Source organism: Callithrix jacchus, chromosome 7 (genome assembly GCF_049354715.1).
Source record: "Callithrix jacchus isolate 240 chromosome 7, calJac240_pri, whole genome shotgun sequence".
Classification (NCBI taxonomy): Eukaryota; Metazoa; Chordata; class Mammalia; order Primates; family Cebidae; genus Callithrix; species Callithrix jacchus.
Window position 1 is genome coordinate 23114120 of NC_133508.1, and position 19466 is coordinate 23133585.

Sequence of the window (19466 nt, forward strand, 5' to 3'; positions counted from 1 at the left end):
ACGAACATTAAAAACTTCTTACACAAGGGCTGGGCATGGTGGCTCAAGCCTGTAATCCCAGCACTTTGGGAGGCCAAGGCCGGTGGATCACGAGGTCAAGAGATCGAGACCATCCTGGTCAACAAGGTGAAACCCTGTCTCTACTAAAAATACAAAAAATTAGCTGGGCATGGTGGTGCGTGCCTGTAGTCCCAGCTACTCAGGAGGCTGAGGGAGGAGAATTGCCTGAACCCAGGAGACAGAGGCTGCGGTGAGCCGAGGTCACGCCATTGCATTCCAGCCTGGGTAACAAGTGAAACTCCGTCTCAAAAAAAAAACTTCTTACACAAAATGAAAATTACTATTATATAGTTACTTTTATTGACAAAAATATAGATCCTAATTTACAGAGCAGAAGGCATGGCAAACCCATTTCCTACTGGAAGCCAAGGTTTCAAAAGCAACTCACCTGGAAATCTTGATCATCAATTCCAAACCTCTCCCGCAGGTTACGGAAGACCATCGGGCAGTATTCCTTAAACTTGAAATGGCTCGGCATGTTTTCTCTGAAACAGTCACAGTGTGGAATAAAGCTCAGAGAGAGTCAACCAGACTTGCATCTGCCACCACTGAGTTCCACATGTAGCCAAAGAAGGGTCTGGAGTTCACTGTCTACCAAAGGGACAGGAGTGCTTCCTAGAACGAGGTATGACCCACAAGAAGATCCGGGAGACACAAGGGGCCAGAGGGATAACGTCTGTCTCCCTTGTCATAGGCATGCTTGGACTACGTGACCTCTTGAAATCCTGGCTGCACACTGCAGCCATTCCTCAAAGAACAAGAGGTGGGGAAGGAAGGGGCCAGGCAGGGGAGCAGTGAAGGAAAAGCACAGTGGCGGGAGAGTGAGTGAGAAGGGGCAGTGGAGCAAGCCACCAGTGTGGCCCCCAGGTTCGCTGTCAGCTACTGCCAAGGAAAGCAGGGACACTCCCTCACCCACCAAAAGGCCTGTTTTATATAAACGTTACATTCTAAATTTGCACAGAGAAAATTCTCTCAAAAAGTCAGCCTCTGAACACTATTACGAGAAAAATCACCATATCAGCTTTACAGGAGGACAATGGCCACCCTAAGAAATTTCCTAATTGGCCAGGCATGGTAGCTTCTTACACCACTCATTTGTAATCCCAGCACTTTGGGAGACTGAGGTAGGAGGATTGCTTGAGGCCAGGAGTTTGAGATCAGCCTAGGAAACATAGTGAGATCTCTATCTTTACAAAAAGTTTTTTTTTAAATCAGCTGGGCATGGTAACCTGTATCTGTAGTCCCAGCTACTCAGAAGGCTCAGAGAGGAGGACTGCTTGAGCCCAGGAATTTCAGACTGCAGTGAGCTCTAATTTTGCCACTGCACACCAGCCCAGGCAACAGAGCAAGATTCCGTCTCAAAAAAAATTTCCTAATGATCTTCATGTGGGAATGATTTCTTTAAGGCTCACCCTAATCATTCAGAATCGCTTCCCTCTTTGTATTCCCAAGGAACCAGCTATGCATATAAATTATGCACACGCACACACCCCTCCCTTGTACTTTGCACACTGAACTATAGCAATTTGTATGTGTCAGTTTTTGTACTGTGAGCCCCTTGAGGGCAGGGCGATGCTTTACATATCACTGTGTCTCCAGCTCTCAATGGACCACCTAACATATAATAGTGCTTCACAGTGATGTCTAAAATGGCATTCAAATGAAGGAGAAATGTTCTCAATGCCCAACATGGCATCTAATTGTGCCTTATGAAAATGTACCTTCAGTCTTTATTGTTCTATGATGTAGTCATTGCTGTTCATAAATCATCATTTTCAAAGTTCTGTGTACAAGAGCAGAGGTTCATAACTGCTCAAAAAATCCAAGCAATTTACAGCTTCAAAAATTTGAATTATAATGAGAATATCACTTTCAACATATAAGATATTCATAGAGAACAATATGCCATATGGCAAAGGATATTATCCCAGAGAGCCTGCTGTTGCTTCTCTAAAAATGACAGATGGTTATGTTTATCACAGGATTAACTTCATCAGCAAAACTTTACTCCCACCCATTGAAAAATTACATGATTACAGAGATTCACAAAACCTGTACTCCTAGCAGCCACACTGGCCTTATGAAAGGTCATACTTGTACTTACTTGTTAAAAAGGTGATTGTCCACCTTTATTTTTGAATAGGCTTTGAAGTCATCTGGCATCAACATAACAGGGATTTGAACATGGCTCAGTTCATTGATCTAGAAAAAAATAAAATAAATAGCATGGGTTATTACTACCCAGGTGAGGAGGACTTGACTTGTGTGTACCTTGGGGAAAAAAACAGGGTGGACACTGGAATTTCCGTTCCCTCCCACCCACCCACCCTCCTTCCCTCTCTCATCATAATCTTTCTTCCTGCCTTCCTCATTCTCACTTCTTAGGTCTGTTTGATGCTGGGTCTATGGTGGCCCCTGGATGACAGTGGTGAGGGAGAAACAGTGGAGACTCAATCCTCATGTCACCTGTCCCTGCTTCTTGTCCACCCACTCTCCCTGCTTCTTGCCCACTCACTCTCCCTGCTTTCCCTCCAGAACCTCATCCTACAGCCCCTTTGATCACATGTCCAGGACAACTTCCCTCTGTAAAGAAAATGTTATCTGAGAAAGAAAGCTTTTAAATTTTTCATGTAAATATCCGTTGGATTAATGGATGTGATTTATATTTTTGGAATCCAAGAACAACACTCATCTATGTGCTCTTACTTCCCTTACAGGAACTAAGTTTAAAACTAAAGATTAGGGTGGGGCATGAATTTACCTAAAGAAGAACCTCCATTCAGGGAAGGAGGAAGACATACGGCCCCAGGACTACATGAGAAGGAGGTGTATTGGACAGGAGTCAAGAACAAAAGCGAAGATGTGCTTCCAAAGGACAAAGGGTAAGATCAAATTCCAGTCAATGACAGGGATGGCTTTGGACACATGATTTTGAAAAACCTGAACTTTCTCTTGATTATTTTTGCATGTTGACTTTCCTTGTTGCTAGCAATAAAAACCATGTCAAAGATTTATGCTTCCAGTAGGATAGAAGGTAGGTAAGCTGAAGGATTCTCAGTTACAAAAACAAAACAAGCAAACAACAAAATAATAAGCTGCCTGATAGAGCAGTTTTGTTTTGTTTTTTAACCACACTGCTGTGTTCCCGGATGGTAGAGGGAATCTCCAAGACACCTTTCTTCCCCCAAAGTGAGTTTAATCCACAGGGAGTGTGGGGACCATTAAGAAGGCCTGAAGAGAGGGACTCTCTGAGGACAAATGCCAATTTCAACACTTGCCTGGGCCAAAGGAAGGCTGGGAGCTCAACCAAAGGCTTCAACATTAACCTGAGATCCTTGAAGGAAGCCTTTCAAAGTGGTCCCAACATCAGTGATGTCCTCCAGAGATCATCTGTGAAAGTAAATGCAAATGATCTCTGGAGGAGAGCGCCCCCTGCCAGGCCTCCAGGTTTCCCGCAGATGGAGATCAAACATGAGCTCACAGGGACAGCAACGACTCATTACTATTTTCAAGGTTTTAGCTACTAAGATGATCAGATAACAAATTTTTAAGCTGTGAGAAATGCATACAGAAATAGAAGATGAACAAAAGATGATTATATTTGAAGGGATAATGATGATTCAGAATTCCCACAACTGATTAAAGTTATACAACTGTAGATATAGTTGAGCACGGTGGCTCACATCTGCAATTCCAGCAACTTGGGAGGCTGAGGCAGGACTGCTTGAGCCCAGGAGTTTGAGACCAGCCTGGGCAACATAGTGAGACCTTGTCTCTAAAAAATAACAAAAATTTGCCAGGTAGTTCCAGCTACTTGGGACACTGAGGCTGGAGGATCACTTGAACCCAGGAGTTTAAGGCTGCAGTGAGCTGTGATTATACCACTGCATCCCAGCCTGGGTGACAGAGTGGAGCCATGTCTGTTAAACAAAACAAAAAAACAAAAGAAACAACAACAACAAAAATGGATATAGAGTATTCAAAGCAATATATACCTAAGAATATTTAAAACACACCGAGATTATGCTGTAAACTAAAGAAGGCCAATGCAAAGACAAGAAAGGATTGGTGGCTAGAGAGAAAAGGCAGAACGCAATGGAGGGATGAGAGTGATGACTGACAGCTAGCTTCTCAAACTCACTGAACAAAAACAGGCATCTAACATCATATAACTTCTCCGGTTCCCTTTACTCAAGTGCCTTTGGATACTAAGTTATTCCCACAGTGTATCCGTGAAAAATTAAAATTTATGTATCTTTATGCTATCGGTGGAATATCAAGTTTGAAAAATAACAGAAAATCATAATGGAAATCCCAGTCCTGCAATAATAAACACGACGCGAATGAAGCTGGATGCCAACTCAATCAGCACTTCGATGTCTTGTGGAACGAGAGAAAACAAAACCCAACTTACAGTGTGACTGCACACTGATTATTTAAAAACACGTGATGCATTCAGCAGCTCCTCCAAGGCCTTGATGCCTCCCCACGCTGCTGAAATCAATATCGCTTGATAGGATCTTCTTTAGAAAGGAAGCAGGAAGCCAGAAACTTTTGAATCCTTTTGCTTTACGGTACCTCCTCTGGAACATGTTTTATGGAGAAAATACGACAACTTCAGCCAACATGGAATGAGTAAACTGAGAATTTTCCTTATTGATTTTCCTTCCCCACCCATCCTCGCATCAGCACACCTTTGAGAGTTCACTCTGTGCTGGGCACAGCTCGGACACCAGTCTTTGTCCTCTTGGGACCTATGGGCCAGAGGGCAGACACATTAACTGAAGAACTGTACCAAGTGTAGAACTCTAACAATGACAGAGTCAGGAGGGAGAAGCACATCAGGCCATGAGCAAGTATGGAAAAGGCCTAGGCCAGGTGTGGGAGGCATGCGAGGCTTCCCTGGGCAGCAATGACTCAGAGAAAGGTGAGGGCAGGTGGAGAGGGCTTCCAGGAAGAAGGCGGGTCCTGGAGAGGAGGGGGCACTGTTAATGAGAAAACAGTGCAGAAAGAGATAACGCAGGTGGTATGAGAGGGATGAATAGCAGGGCCAGGAGCACCAGGAAGCGGCTACTGTAGAATTGCACAAGACAGAGGAGAGCAGCTCAGCAGAGGGAGGAGGAGGCAGCAAAGGCGAAGGAAGCAGTCCAGCATGCTGAAGTGGTGAAATCTGCAGGGCTTGATGAATAGAAATGCAGGGAAGATGGAGAGAGTGCTGCATGCATGACACTGATGCATGCAGTGGATGGCGAGTCCACTGACTGGCACAGTGCTTTTTAAGAGAAGAGTTCAGTTTTGAGCTTGTTACATTTCATGTGCTCTTAGGACATCTAAGTGTCAGTGTCAGGTGGGCAGTGGACAGGTGAGTCCAAGGTTCCCAGGAGCAGCAGGGGCAGGAGATAAAAACATGTGTATCTGTGCGTCAGACATTAGCTCCCCAGAGGAGTGAACGAGGTAACCTGGGGAGCGGACAGAGTGATGGGGAGGAGGGCAGAGAAGCAGTCTTCAAGAACATGAGCATTTAACAGCCTGGAAGAGAGGATGAGAAAGGGGAAAACTGCTATGGAGGCAGGAAGTGAAAAAGCACAGGGCCACCCAATGGGAGTGCAGGAAAAAAGGGGTTCAAATATGCTACGGGATAAACATGAAGCTTCTGAGAAGGCAAGAACTAGGAACTGTCAGCTGGATTGAGCAGCACAGGAGGTTCTTGGCAACCTTGGCAGATATGTTTTGGTGAAGTGTAGCAATGGAACCCAGACTAGGCTAAGGTGAGGTAAGGAAATGCCAGCACTGCACATGGCTGGTTTCTAAGGATCCTGGAAGGGAAGGAGAGGAACGAGATGACGAGGGATGGGGGATAGAGGGAGGACCTGAGAGAGTAGGGATATTCCCTAGCACTTCTTGAGAAGGTGCGAGGGGATGGGATCCAAGCACAGGAAGAACAGGCTCTGGGGATGGTGGACTTTCCTATTCACAGGAGAAAAAACAGACAGGTGTCACTGGGAAAAGGCAGAACTGAGGGAAGACGGGGGCTCCCATCCATTGGCTCCTATTTTTTCTGCCAAGTAGGTCCATGGCTACCTGCTGAGAGGGAGAGGCAGACAGGACTTCAAAGGTTAAAGAGAACACAGAGAGCTAAAAAAAGGGGACTGCAGAATGTGGATGGACAGGAGGCTGGGCTTCTGAGCAGGGCTGAGAGCCATCCACAGTTTCTGACGGTTCACATACAGGAAGCAAGCAAACTTGTGGAGTGACATTCCTCATTCTGGCAGAGCTCAACCCGACCCCAGGGTGCAGGTGCAGAGACAGAGGATGACAGGGGTCCTTCCGGATGGAGGTGTTTGCTGGCTGAGTGTGACATAAAGGGGAAAGGAGTTCCAGGATGATACTTGGAAATGGAAAGTCAGTGCAAAACAAGATCCCTGACCGCAAGGAGTTTTCCACAGTATTCGACAGGCGAGGACCTTCACACGTGGTAAAATAACAAGCAGCAGAGAAGAAATGCTGAATCCAGATGACAAGTGCCACAGGAGCACAGAGCAGGAGCCTGCGGCCACAGGTGTGGATAAAGGGCTTCTTGGAAGGAGTGCAGCCCTATGTGGCCCTTGAGGAATGGAGAGTTGTGACTACTGTGTCATTTAAACGTCAGGGAAACACAAACTTTTAGCTAGTCCCCATCTTCCAAAACCAGACTACCCCAAGAGGTAGAGAATGTCTGGTCCTAATTGTCAAAGAAGACAAGAAACGAGACAAGAAGAAAAATCAAAGATAGTTAACACTTAACACCTTTGTTTACATGTTATCATAAGATGCTGAAATTAAAAGAATTCTGGAGACTGTATAGTCTCACCTCTCATTTTGCAGACCGTAGTGTGTCCTGGTACAGCAGTACTTACACCTTCATAACTGAGTAGTGCGGCAGGATACTGAGTCAGGTCTGACAGCTACTTCATGGATACTTTATCTTTCATTCACACGTGTGTCACATTGCTTTTGGCTTTATTTCCCCTCCAGATTCCCCCCAAAAAACTTCTTGGTCAGATGGTAGCTAGATTTAATGACTTGTGAACAATCACTCCACAAAACAGAGGACCTCCTACCTAAAAGAGTTTCTAACTGGTAACCTATTTTTTCAGTATTACACCCAGGAGCCCCTATATTATTTTTTTTGCAGCATGTTTTATTTTGTTGTATGTGAGGCTCAGCGGTCATTCGTTAGTTTTACCAAAATGGATTACTTGTAGAGCTGCTTAATAACTGGAAAGCTGTTTAACTTCCTGAAAAACTCTCTCCTTTAGCCTGTCACTTTGCTATTACCCAAGCTAAAATATTACTTGTCTCTAGTTCAAATTCTGGTGCAAATGCAGGTAATGACAATGAACTCTCAGCCTCAATAAGGCTGCCTAATCCCATTTGTTAACTTCAATATTTTATTTACTGAAGTTAACGGCTCTAGGCTGTGAACTTTCAGATTTCAAAGTAAAGATTCTTGGGTTTCAAAGTCTTCAGTTTTAGAAAATTCTGAATTATCAGTTTGGCATTCTACCTAGCTCAACCATTCTATATTACCTACCCTAAAATTGATAGCAAAACCATGATTTATCATCATTATTTTACATTTATTATCACTTTTTTTTTAAAGCTGGAGTGCAGTGGCATGATCATGGCCAACTGCAGTCTTGAACTCCCAGGCTCAAGCGATCCTCCTGCCTCAGTCCTCTGAAAGCATTAGAGGCACACACCACCATGCATAGCTAATTAAAAAAAAATTTATTTGGTAACAGGGTCTTGCTGTGTTCCCTGGGCTGGTCTCAAATTCCTGAGCTCAAGGGATCCTCTTGCCTCAGCCTCTTAAGTGTTGGAATTACAGGCATGAACCAACCCACCTGTCTTTTGATCAGTATTTTTTAAAAGAGGAATGGACACTTTTCTAAGACACTTACATTGGGAACACACATACACATATACAGTTCTATCTATATATGTTACATAATATTCATAAAGGAAACCAAAAGATTTGTGTTAACCATTGCTATTCTGAAGGAAAGAATCATACACCTTTTAGGAATAAGCATACATTGTGGAATCAACCGTTTTTAATTCATGAAGATGAAAGTGGTTTTTTGAGTTTATTAAAATTTTCTTAGGTTAGCTGAACAAAGTGAAAGCACTATCACATACAGGCCTCATTTAAGGTTCCTTCAGGTTGCAAATATTCCATAAAATTCTCACAGCCAAAGCGCAATATCATCTCATACTTGTGAAGTACTTAATGGAGGTCAACCCCCTTTGGCAAACACAGGATAGTTCTCTGCTGCCAGTCACATTCATAGGCCTATAAAACAAGTATATTAGAAATACCCCGCCCCACACAGAGCGGCTGGAGGCTGGGGCCCTGGGCGTCCTGGGAGGGACTACTTGTTCCTGTTTATGCCGTGCCAGGTATCCCCAAATTGCAGGTGTGGGTCCGCAGTGCCTTGCTGCCCGGCCGTTGGGCATCAAAGCTACCCATGCTGGGGCTCCACAGATGACATAAAATAAAGCAGCTTTGTTGTCCACATCAATAGAAACCAGGTCAACGAGGGTGGAGAGGGCTAGTGCAGAGGACCAAAATGTCCCTGATTGTATCATGACTCAAAAGTGGGGACAAGGGCGAGGGCAGAGAGGGAGATGGCATGTGGCAGTGGGAGGGAGGAGGCTGGAGAGAGCTCCTCAGTCTTGGCTCAGCTTTGTCCTAACGCACTGCCATACTTGGCACTAACCTTATGGCTCGTGCTAGTGCACATGTGCCAAGACCCATGTGAGGCACTCCAGACACAGTATCTTATCTGACCTTTACAACCAAAGGGAGTAGGGGCTATTATCATGCCCATTTTACAGATAAGGAAATTAAGGCTTAGTGAGATTAGAGAAGTTCCAAGCCATTATACAGTAGAGCCGTACCTGGAACTCAGCCTAATCTTAAATCTTCTTCTGCCAACATAACTCACAGGAGTTACCTTGAATATAAAATTTAGTGAGCTGGACTGGCTGAGCCCAAGATTCTTTCAAATTCCTAACTGCCTGTGAGGTAAGATTCCAAGCAATTTCACCCAGCAACTTCTTAAGATGTCTACCTGAAATTTAAGTCTTCACTGTGTTAAAACAACTTCTAAAAGATTCCTTATTTTCAAAAAAACAGTAATTAAGTGCATGTTTAGGAGAGATGATGAAATACACACTCAACTGAGTAAGTACCACGGGCTACTACAATGATACCAGCTGTGGTTTCAACAGCACAATACAAATCTGGAAAGAACTGTGTGACTGGACAGTTATCATTTAACACTTGTCATTTTAAAAAAGGGAAAATAAATACTCCTTGAAGCTCCATTAAATCTTAATGAATCATACACAGTGTCCTTGAAGGATGTAAAACCTATTTCTAAGGCAATTATTTATTAAAGCCAATTGTCTGAGTTTCCTTCATGAAAAATATAATTAACACAAAACACAGTAATATTTATGTGGGCCTTTCCTTTTAAATTATTATATAGTTCAACTCAGAAAAGGTACCTTGACTCCTCTCCTGAGCAAGGCATTGAAATTTACATCACATGCAAGTTCCCTCCAACACTGCAAAACACAGGTTTGTTTTTTTGTGTGAGACCGGCTGACTGCAATGAGTATCACTCCTGCAGATTAAGACTGAATTCATACTGGAAGGAAAAGAGAGGTTGCAATTAGGCTGCAAAAATGGGAATATTAAATAGCTACTGGACAAGGAATAAATGAGTGGGACCCAGCTGGTTCAGCTGGTAACAGTTCTGAAATTAAGGCATACAGAGGTGTCCCCACAAAGCCATCTCACACTGCGACATTTAGAAAATAAACCTCACTAATTTATATGATTTTTAAGTCAAGTAAATAATATGCTCATAAACTGTGAGGCATTATTAATGACACTTAATTAATTCAGATATATTCACCCTAAACAGTATGTTCTCAGACTAATACATAATTTGCAATTGCTTTTCATTCAGCCAAGAATACGCAAAAAGGACCAAAAAAGCTTCTCACATGTAGAGGAGACACTGAGACACTTTGATTATAATGAAGACAATTCCCTACAAATTACGACATACTGAGATGAAAAAGGAAGCACCCCTCATATGGGGCCCCTGTGGGGTATAAAGGCTGGCGGAGGCGGTGTGGGCCTGGAGGGGGAGCTATTTCATAGCAGCATGAGCATGGACGGAGACGGGAGATGTCAACAGTGGGGTGGGAAGTATCTTGAAAGGCCTGTGCACTGCTCCTCAAAAATCTCAAGACACAGATTGAAAAACGGACTCACTTCATCTCCGAAACAGCATTTCTACCACTCAAATATGATGGCCTATTTTAAAACATAATTCAGTAATAACAATAACCAGAGCAGGATAAGCACCAAGGGTTCAAGATCAATGAGGGCCCAAGAGGAAGAAGTGGTGATATGATGATTACATTGGATACTATTATAACTTTAATTAATTTCATAGGGAAATCAAAGAGTAAATATGTCATATCAGATTCCCTAGACTGTGCAAGTTTTGCAATTGCTTCTGACTTCCACAATTGCATCTGACTGCTGGATGTTAGCTTCACGACCTAAAATGTGATATGAGTTCACCATTACAGATAAAAATCTCTTCCCTCTTTCCCCACATCCCTTCCTATCAGTATGTGAAAACAGATACTTTCCATTTACTGGTCTCATCCTAAGAAAACAAAATTCCTTTGTGACTCTGCGGCTGATAAAGCACACAAGGATTCCTTCAACCAAACAAATAACTTTGAACATTTTTTGCCCTGAGGTCCATTCATTTTAAGAAGTGAATGAAGAGAAAACTAAAATTAGGACTATTAGGAGATAAGAGCTGAGAGTATTCCAGAGCTATTGAAGTGACTCACAGCTGGAAGTTCCGACTTAGGTCCCTGTCCGGAAAACAGAAGGGTCCTGCGGATGCAATCAGAACTTACACTGGTTCTCCACAAAGGTATTAAAAAACGACCTCAGGTCCATTGCTAAGAATATATTTTCCATAATGTCACCTAGAAAAGCCCATCACGTTGCACAATCCCCTCCATACCATGCTCTTCTCCAGAGCTGTCTGCACACAATTTATTTCTGGAGAGGGTCCAGAGGCTTAGCTGAGGAGCAGAGACAATACAGCTTCGAGGGTTACAATCATGTGCATGAATACAGTAGTAGGCTGCCTGGCTGACACAGAATTACGCACGTTAGGTGCAACACCTATAAGCCCTCCTTCAGAATGCCTAGAAGTTGTGTCCAATTTGTTTGTAAAATGGGGAAACTACCACTATTTATACACCAGAGTTAGTATTTTTGATGCATATTGGTAGCAACCAGAACATACTTAGAATAAAGACCATCATAAAGGCATTTTTCTCTTACCTTTTTCTACTAAGTTTCCAGTAGAGAGGATGAGGGATTACCTAAAATTTTTTTCCATCTGATTTTCACTATCTGATATTCAGGTGCAATTGTTAATTTTGTACTGGGGAAAAATCACCAACTGGAGCATCAGCTCTCATTTGGAAAGACTTTTTATAATCTTACAATGAATATAGCTTGAAACAATTAAGAACTTTAAAAAAAAACGAAGTCCTAATATGATTCAGGCATGTAGCCCACACTTGGAATGCTGTGGCTCTCATTACAATTTACCCTGCAAATCAAATAGCAATTTGAAAGCTCTGAGGTTTCAGAGGGACAAGTAAGGCAAATCAGAATCAGTTACAGAGTAGGAAAAAACATGCAGCTGAAAAATTCTGGGAAATGTACTTTTACTTGTCTTGAGGCAAGACGTCAATTTTCCACAGCAGCTTCATCAATATTCATTTTCTCTTTTTTTTTTTTTGAGACAAAGTCTCACTCAGTTGCCCAGGCTGGAGTGCAGTGGTGCAATCTTAGCTCATTGCAATATCCGCCTCCCAGGTTCAAGCGATTCTCTTATCCCAGCCTCCCAAGCAGCTGAGACTACAGGTGTGTGCCACCACATGTGGCTAATTTTTGTATTTTTAGAAGAGACAGGGTGTCACCATGTTGGCCAGGTTGGTCTCGAACTCCTGATCTCAGGTGATTCACCCACCTTGGCCTCCCAAAGTGCTGGGATTACAGGCATGAGCCACCACGACCAGTCAATATTCATTTTTCAAGACCATTTTTTAAAAGTTGATGTCTTTGTATCTCTAGATAAGACCAAAATCAAAGATCCAATATATTTTAATAAAACTTTCCTCTGAAATCTGAGCTACCTTCCAATATCTAGAAAATAAATGCTTTTTTTTTTTTTTTTTTTTTTGACAAGCCAAATAAAGTTGTTCTGATATAAAAGCTGAGTAGGAATGAGAATAAAAGCACAAAGGTCGGCCTTTACAGGGTCCATAAACCCAAAAGCCTAAATTAATTCACTTCGGTGGATTTTTCAGTTGAACAGGAATCATTAAGTCAATCTTTTGATTAGTGGCTACCTGACTAAAATTAAAATGTCATCAGAAATATTTAAACTATTGCTTAGAATCTTACTTTAATTTATAACTAGACACAAACTCTCCTACCTGTCAACTTGATATCTGCAAGCTGAATCAGGCTCTGATGGACAACATCCTTGCTGGCTGGCCCACTGCCAGCTTCATCCAAAAGAATGTAGTCATGTTAAAATTCTACCTTTCATGAACCATAGAATCTGACATAATTGAGTTCAGGCCAAAAATTTATCATCTAGTACAGAGGTAATACTGCCTTTAAAAAAAATTCAAAGAAAAGACATTGCCAATGAAAACAACAGCTTACAACATGGTCCATTCAAAAGGGCCCCAGGTTCGGGGAGTCAGGAGGCCATGTCTGAGCCCTGGTCAAAAGTCACCACCCTCTGGCCTTGAACAAAGTGCCCGAGCACTCTCAATCTTGCTTTATACTTTAAAAAATGAGTTTGAGAAGAGATCACAAATGATGTGTGCTTTGGCCAAGGCAGTGATTTAGAAAATGCTTGAATTAATTACCAGTCTTTTCAGACTTGAGAACATTTACATACAAAATTGGATTTCTGGCTTCTTTTAAAAATGGGAAGACCTGGCACCTGGCCTGGCATCACTCATCTGGTGCTGAGTAGCTGTGGGGATGCACCCTCTAGTTGGGCACAGTTCCTGCCACTCCCTGGAGTCTCCTGTCTGGATGACTTGGCCCATTCCAGGGCTTCAGCCACCACCAGGCTCTGGCGCCGGCACTTGGGAAGCATTCCCACAAATTCAAATGAATCACAAAACAACTTTCCAGAGATCCACTTAATTCCTGGAAGACACAGATGACCTCTTTAAGTGTTTCATGTAGGTGGATGTGGCAGTGCAGGGACAAAGGTCAGAAGAGAAGCCACAGCTCCAATATTCTAATGAAAGGCATTTCACATTCCTGGTCCTTCTTTGAACTGACACAGGGACAGCGACGAGATGCTACATGAAGATAATATGCCTGCAGTTGCCTGTAGCCAAGCCTTTACCCATGTAGAGTAAGCATTACGGTTGACACACAGAAAAGACAGCATAAGACAGACAAGAGCCATGTGCAGATGATATCATTTGAATCTCTGGACCCAGGGGATCTTGAGTCCAGCCTAACCCAACATCCTTTCCCGAGATAGAAACCAATCAATCTCCTAAGCTAGTGAAAGGTAAATTTCTGCTACTTGCAATTGAAGATACTCAAATACTTAATGGATGTCAAATAAATAAGAACTTCACTCATCCAAGTGGCATGGAACACTAGCAATTACATAGCACTCTAAGACAGTGATCCTGAAAGTTTCAAATAAACATTCTACTTCTTAGTCAGATATTTAATATGTTAAAATAATTTAATATTTCCTGTTATCTTTCTGCCCATTCATCCTGAGATAAGGATGCCCTAAAGCTAGAGTTCCCCAAGTGAGCTGGGAAGGCAAAGCTTTCCAGAAAGTTCTGGACGATGCCATGTTGTCAAGAAGCCCTAACTCTCACACTCCTTTGGGACAGGGTCTGGCTAGCCATAGAGAAGACGGGGAGGAGTCTGGTATGTAATACAGGTGCCCCATGGGTACCCCCAGAGAAACACATCTGCTAAAAAAGTAAGCAATGAGTGACAGGCATGCATTTAGAAAATCAATTACTGAAACACATCATAATAAAACCTGTAAGATGACGGACAAGGGGATGGCATGTACAGGGCAGCATTCTGAACTGAGATTTGTTCAGCAGTCTTCATGGCTGGGACCTACATTAAGATTCCAGAAGGAAGGACTGAAATACTAATTCTGTTAGACCAGAACTTTTGTTTATCTTTCCATGACCAGAACAGAGGAGCCGCCTGCTGTCCTGCCCAGCATCCATTCTGAAGAACAATGAGAGGAAGGGTACCACGCTGCCATTTACTCTGCTTTCCAAGATCCCCATTTTAAGAGATGAACTGACTGTGCATTTTTATCTCTTTCCCTTCCAGAAGCCCTACTAATATGAGAGTAAAGGAAGTTAGAGATTCAGGGAAAAAAACAAAACCACCACCAATAAACACGACAAGAACATCAGAGAGCAGACAATATAAAGGGGAAATTTTAAAAAAACTTAAAGACAGAAAAGAAGCAGAGGATTGTTAGTAGACAGAAGACGAGAGAAAGCTGCCACCTCTGTGCCAGTGGCCACTTGATGCAGTGTGCTCCCAGATGCCATGGGTACCATAGCTGGGGTTCAGGTGGCAGAAAACAGTGCTCTGTCTATTGCTGACGACACCATCCCACCCATCCCATGGGAGGCAGAGGATTGATTCCTCAAAGACCTCACCCAAGAGGCTTCGGGAAAACCCAGCTCATACAGGGCTGGGCTGAGTGTTGTGGAGATAGGAGGAACCAGTGAGCATCAGCACTCTGAGGCCTGGGCCATCTGCCGCCGTCCCCTGCTCTGCTGCAATCACACCTGTAGTCTGGGTCACTCCCTGAGGGGACACTGGAGGATCTCGCTCTAGGGGTAAAGGCCCCAGAAATATTAGTAACTCCACCACTGGGCAGCAGCATGAAGGCTGGCCTGTTCCCCACTGTCAGTGGACTGGCACCCCCACTCCACATACCCATGACAGCTCGTCTGTCTTCCAGTGCCTCTTTCTGAAATCTGAATGGACAGCAACAAACCACTGGACATGCGAAGGAAAGCCTTTAGCATAAAAGAGACTAAACAAATCTATAATTTTTTTTCAATGCTATTTAACATCACGGAATACTCAATCACAAAGTTTAGAGCTTCACAATGTACTAAAAATACCTCAGTCATAGTAAGGTGAATGCTATTATTTTACCCCCGCCCCCCGCAAAAAAAAACCCACTATGCATTATTTCAACAAAAAAGAAGGATGAGGGGAGAAAAAAGGTGGTGTGAGAGAGCCAGCATCATCTGCCACAGCAGAAACTGAGTAGAAAATGCCTAATATGACAAATTTATAAATAACAGCACAAACATATTACCTAGCAAACACTGGGGCAAAAATAATTGTGTATATCTGTGTAAACCAACATGGAAAGTTCTCTAAGAAATAACGTGGAGAGGTAAAAGCAAGATAGAGATGGGTTTAATGTGCTCCCATTGACCTTTTTTTTTTTTTTTTTTTTAAAAAAAAAGGTTACACATTCATATGTTTGTCTATGAAACTTAGAAAGCATTAAAAAAGCAAGAAGATCGAGTTCGGGTGTCTGGGGTCGGGGGTGAAGCTCACTTGTAATGGTGAGCTTCTGTATTATTTAAATTCGTGATCACTTGTTATTTTCATAGGAAAGAGAGACAGAAAACCCAAAGTGCTCACGAAGCGTCTAACTCAGGGGCAGGCCACAGCTCTAAGGCAAGGGTCTTTCACAAAGGCGGTGTGCTCCCCAGGGAGGAGACAGAGAACTTCTCTGTGTACTTCATACTAAAGGCTGCCTTTACAAAGCTTGTTTGATGGATGTCCTCCTCAGTCCGACGTGAGCGTCACGAGCTGTGTATTGGAAGGGAGGTACCCCAAGGAACAGCAGGAGCTTAGGGGTTGGCAGGGGACATCCGTTATTGCTCAGGTCCAATGCATTGCCACCGATTGGAGGTTACATGTGCCCAGTTAGGTGGACTTACAGATCATACCATCTGACTTTAACTAAGGTAAATCAACCCTCACAAAACAGACAAGTGCTTAAAAGGAAGCCTGAAAAATCACCACATGGGCTGAAGCTAACATTAAACACACAAGGACCAGTTAACAAGAAGCCACGTGGCAGGGCTAACAGGAGCCCTGAGCTCCCAGGGTTTTCGCTACCAGTCACATGATGAGGTCAAAGCACTGATGATTTCATCAGATATGACAAGAATAGTTCATGACAATTAAAATGGATGAGCAGACTTTATTTAAAATGCCAGCTTCCATTCATTTTTGTTCATGATAAAGCTCCCCAGCTGTACACTGTACCTAGAGATATCAGCTAATGGTAGTACAGAGCTTTTGAAATGCGCAAGTTGTTTAAAATCTAAGCACTCAGGACATGAAGACAACTCTAGTTTTTTTCACTATGTTTAACACTGTGCAGCACTACTCTACAAATTGAGTACTTCACAAAATATTATTAATTTAATGATTAACATGTAGAAGCTTCTTTCTGGGTTCCTTTGCTAGCAAAAGACTAAAAACCACCTATTACTAGAGAAGCACTTGCAAGGTAAAAAATGGCTTAAAGCATGTAAAAACCAACATGGCATCAAATTTGAATGAATTCCAAATACTGTTGGCAGAGGCATAGGAACACCAGTCAATATTTGAAGACTCAAGGATTAGAATAAATTATACAGCCTATGACGTTGGCTTTAGATTTGCATCAAAGTAAAGATGATTCTAACATTTCTCTGCTTCAGGTATTTGCTAACTTATTTCCTGTATTCAAAGATCTACTGTGTGTGGTTGAGAGGGAAGAAGAACTCAAGCACTAAAAAAGTTGTGGAATTTAGGAGATGAGTCATGCACTTTTCCCTTACAAAACGTGTTCCAAACTCACAGACCTTTGCAGGGGTCGGAGGTGCTTCTCAGTAGTATGTTACCTAGCGGGGGGGGGGGGGGGGGGATCAGCACACTTACGCTTCCTTTCAAAGTAAAGGTGAGATAACATTGAGTAAGAAATTAACTGCTTTTCAAGAGAAACCAAAGCTTTGAAAGAGAGTGCTATACAAACAGATATTTGGAAATATTTCCACTGTTTTGTTATCTTGTTGCCAAAAACAATGTAACCGTGTCACCTATGAAACTCTTATATCAGCACACTTAGGAACTTGGAAATAGAATATTCTAGTCCACTAGAAATCTTGCCAGAGAGTTTCAAACCCATTTGTTAATGGTTTTTGAATCTATTTGTTAAAAGTTTAAAAATACAGCAACCCTCCAATAAGTTTCGGAATAAAATTTTACCATCTGAAAGTCAACTAAAAACTTTTCTATAACTGGTAGGATGTGTTGAGAAAAGGAGTGTGACAATTTAGTAAAGATGGCCAGTGATACAATTCTTCCATTTGTATTTACAAATCTTTGTGAGGTTTATTTTCCAGCAACAAAAGCCATTAAAACCAAGAATCAATGGCTGAGCACAGTGGCTCCTGCCTGTAATCCCAGCACTTTGGGAGGCTAAGGCAGGCAGATCATAAGGTCAGGAGTTTGAGACCAGCCTGACCAACATGGTGAAACCCAGTCTCCACCAAAAATATAAAAATTAGCTGGGTGTGGTGACGCATGCCTGTAATACCATCTACTCAGGAGGCTGAGGCAAGAGAATTGCTTGAACCCAGGAGGCAGAGGTTACAGTGAGCTGAGATTGCACCACTGCATTCCAACCTGGGCAGCACAGTGAGACTCTGTCTCAAAAAAAAAAAAGAAAGAAAGGAATCAAAATATGCTAAACTTAGAGCTAGGCTTTAAAAAATCACTATTGAAACATTTTCAAAGAATTCAAAAATTAGTTACACTGCTTTCATGAAAAGATTAATCTCTAATGGCAAGCAAGAGATTTTTTTGTAGTGTTAAAATTACTGAAAATATTTAACCTTACCTTTTTCAGTTTTTAAATATGCTTTAAAATGTACAGAACACTCATATTTATATATGAATATAATGTATACTTCGCAATACATGTTATTAGTATGCTCAGATTTCACATACACACAGCTATGTAATTCAAAAAAATCTGGAATCTATTGTTCTAAAGAGAGACGTTTTCTAAATACACATATCTTTACACATCTATTACCCTAGAGATGAGGAAACAGGATATTTGGCGGTGGGCTTTGGAGTTAAAAAAAAAAAAAGTCCCCAGGTAGTTGTGACACAATCCTCCCCTTTTCTACCTTCTCTTGGCATTTAGTCAGTACTACTGAGAAATAAAGTGATACTCTTCTACTCAGGCTGGCCAGAGGCCAGAGGCAGGCACACAACATTCACACTTAGTCACAGCAACATCATGTTTTAAACACTGTCAAAAACCTTTCACATAGAGCGGTTTTCACAACACTGAAGTAAGATTATTCTTACTGAACAGAAGAGAAACAAATAACTCAGCAGAGAGGGGAAATGGCTTTTCTTACATCATAAGAAGGAAAGGTAGATTCAGACTTCTTTCTGATAAAGGCTTGTGTCTACACCAATGTCATCTACATGCCGGACTCCAGAGTCCTTTCTAGCTGGACTCTGGAGTCTTGAAGTGGATGCCACGTGGACAGAGATGACATTATAGTCACTCCGTGTGGTCCCACTGAATCTCCTTCCATATAGCCTGATGGCAGGCTACATTCCATGAGCCTGCAAAAACTATGAAAGTTGGGACTATAAATTAACATCAGATGACTGCATGCGATTTGCAGCATTTTTGATATCTAAATCCTAACCTTCTATGTTAATTTCTCCTCCCCAAATTTCTAAAATATATTCTGTTTATAAAAAAAAAAAAAAAAAAAAAAAAAGGTGGCTAGGCACAGTGGCTCTTGTCTGTAATCCCAGCACTTTGGGAGGCTGAGGTGGGCGGATCACTTGAAGTTGGGTGTTCAAGACCAGCCTGACGAACAGAGAGAAACCCCATTTCTACTAAAAATACAGAATTAGCCGGATATGGTGGCTCATGCCTATAATGCCAGCTAATCCCAGCTAATCGAGAAGCTGAGGAAAGAGAGTTGCCTGAAGCCAGGAAGCAGAGGTTGCAGTGAGCCAAAATCACACCATTGCACTCCAGCCTGGGCAACAAGAGCGAAACTCTGTCTCAAAAAAAAAAAAAAAAGTTAGAATAACTTGCTTTTGGGTTCAAAGTTTTTCTGATACACTGAATTAATCATGTTTTCCTGGTGAGTTATGT

The 19466-nt window shown here is 42.3% G+C and overlaps 1 protein-coding gene across 4 annotated transcripts in view; it reads right to left on the reverse strand.

Annotated features, from left to right (window-relative positions):
- PIP4K2A (phosphatidylinositol-5-phosphate 4-kinase type 2 alpha) overlaps nt 1–19466 on the reverse strand; it is a 175221-nt gene that overhangs the window by 68966 nt on the left and 86789 nt on the right. For all 4 annotated transcript variants that reach the window (XM_002750093.6, XM_009000035.5, XM_035306939.3 and 1 more), the window contains exons 2-3: nt 2165–2262; nt 449–545 (exon numbers count right to left, since the gene is read on the reverse strand). In XM_002750093.6, the coding sequence (XP_002750139.1) occupies nt 449–545; nt 2165–2262 (195 nt within the window). The remainder of the gene's footprint in view (nt 1–448; nt 546–2164; nt 2263–19466) is intronic.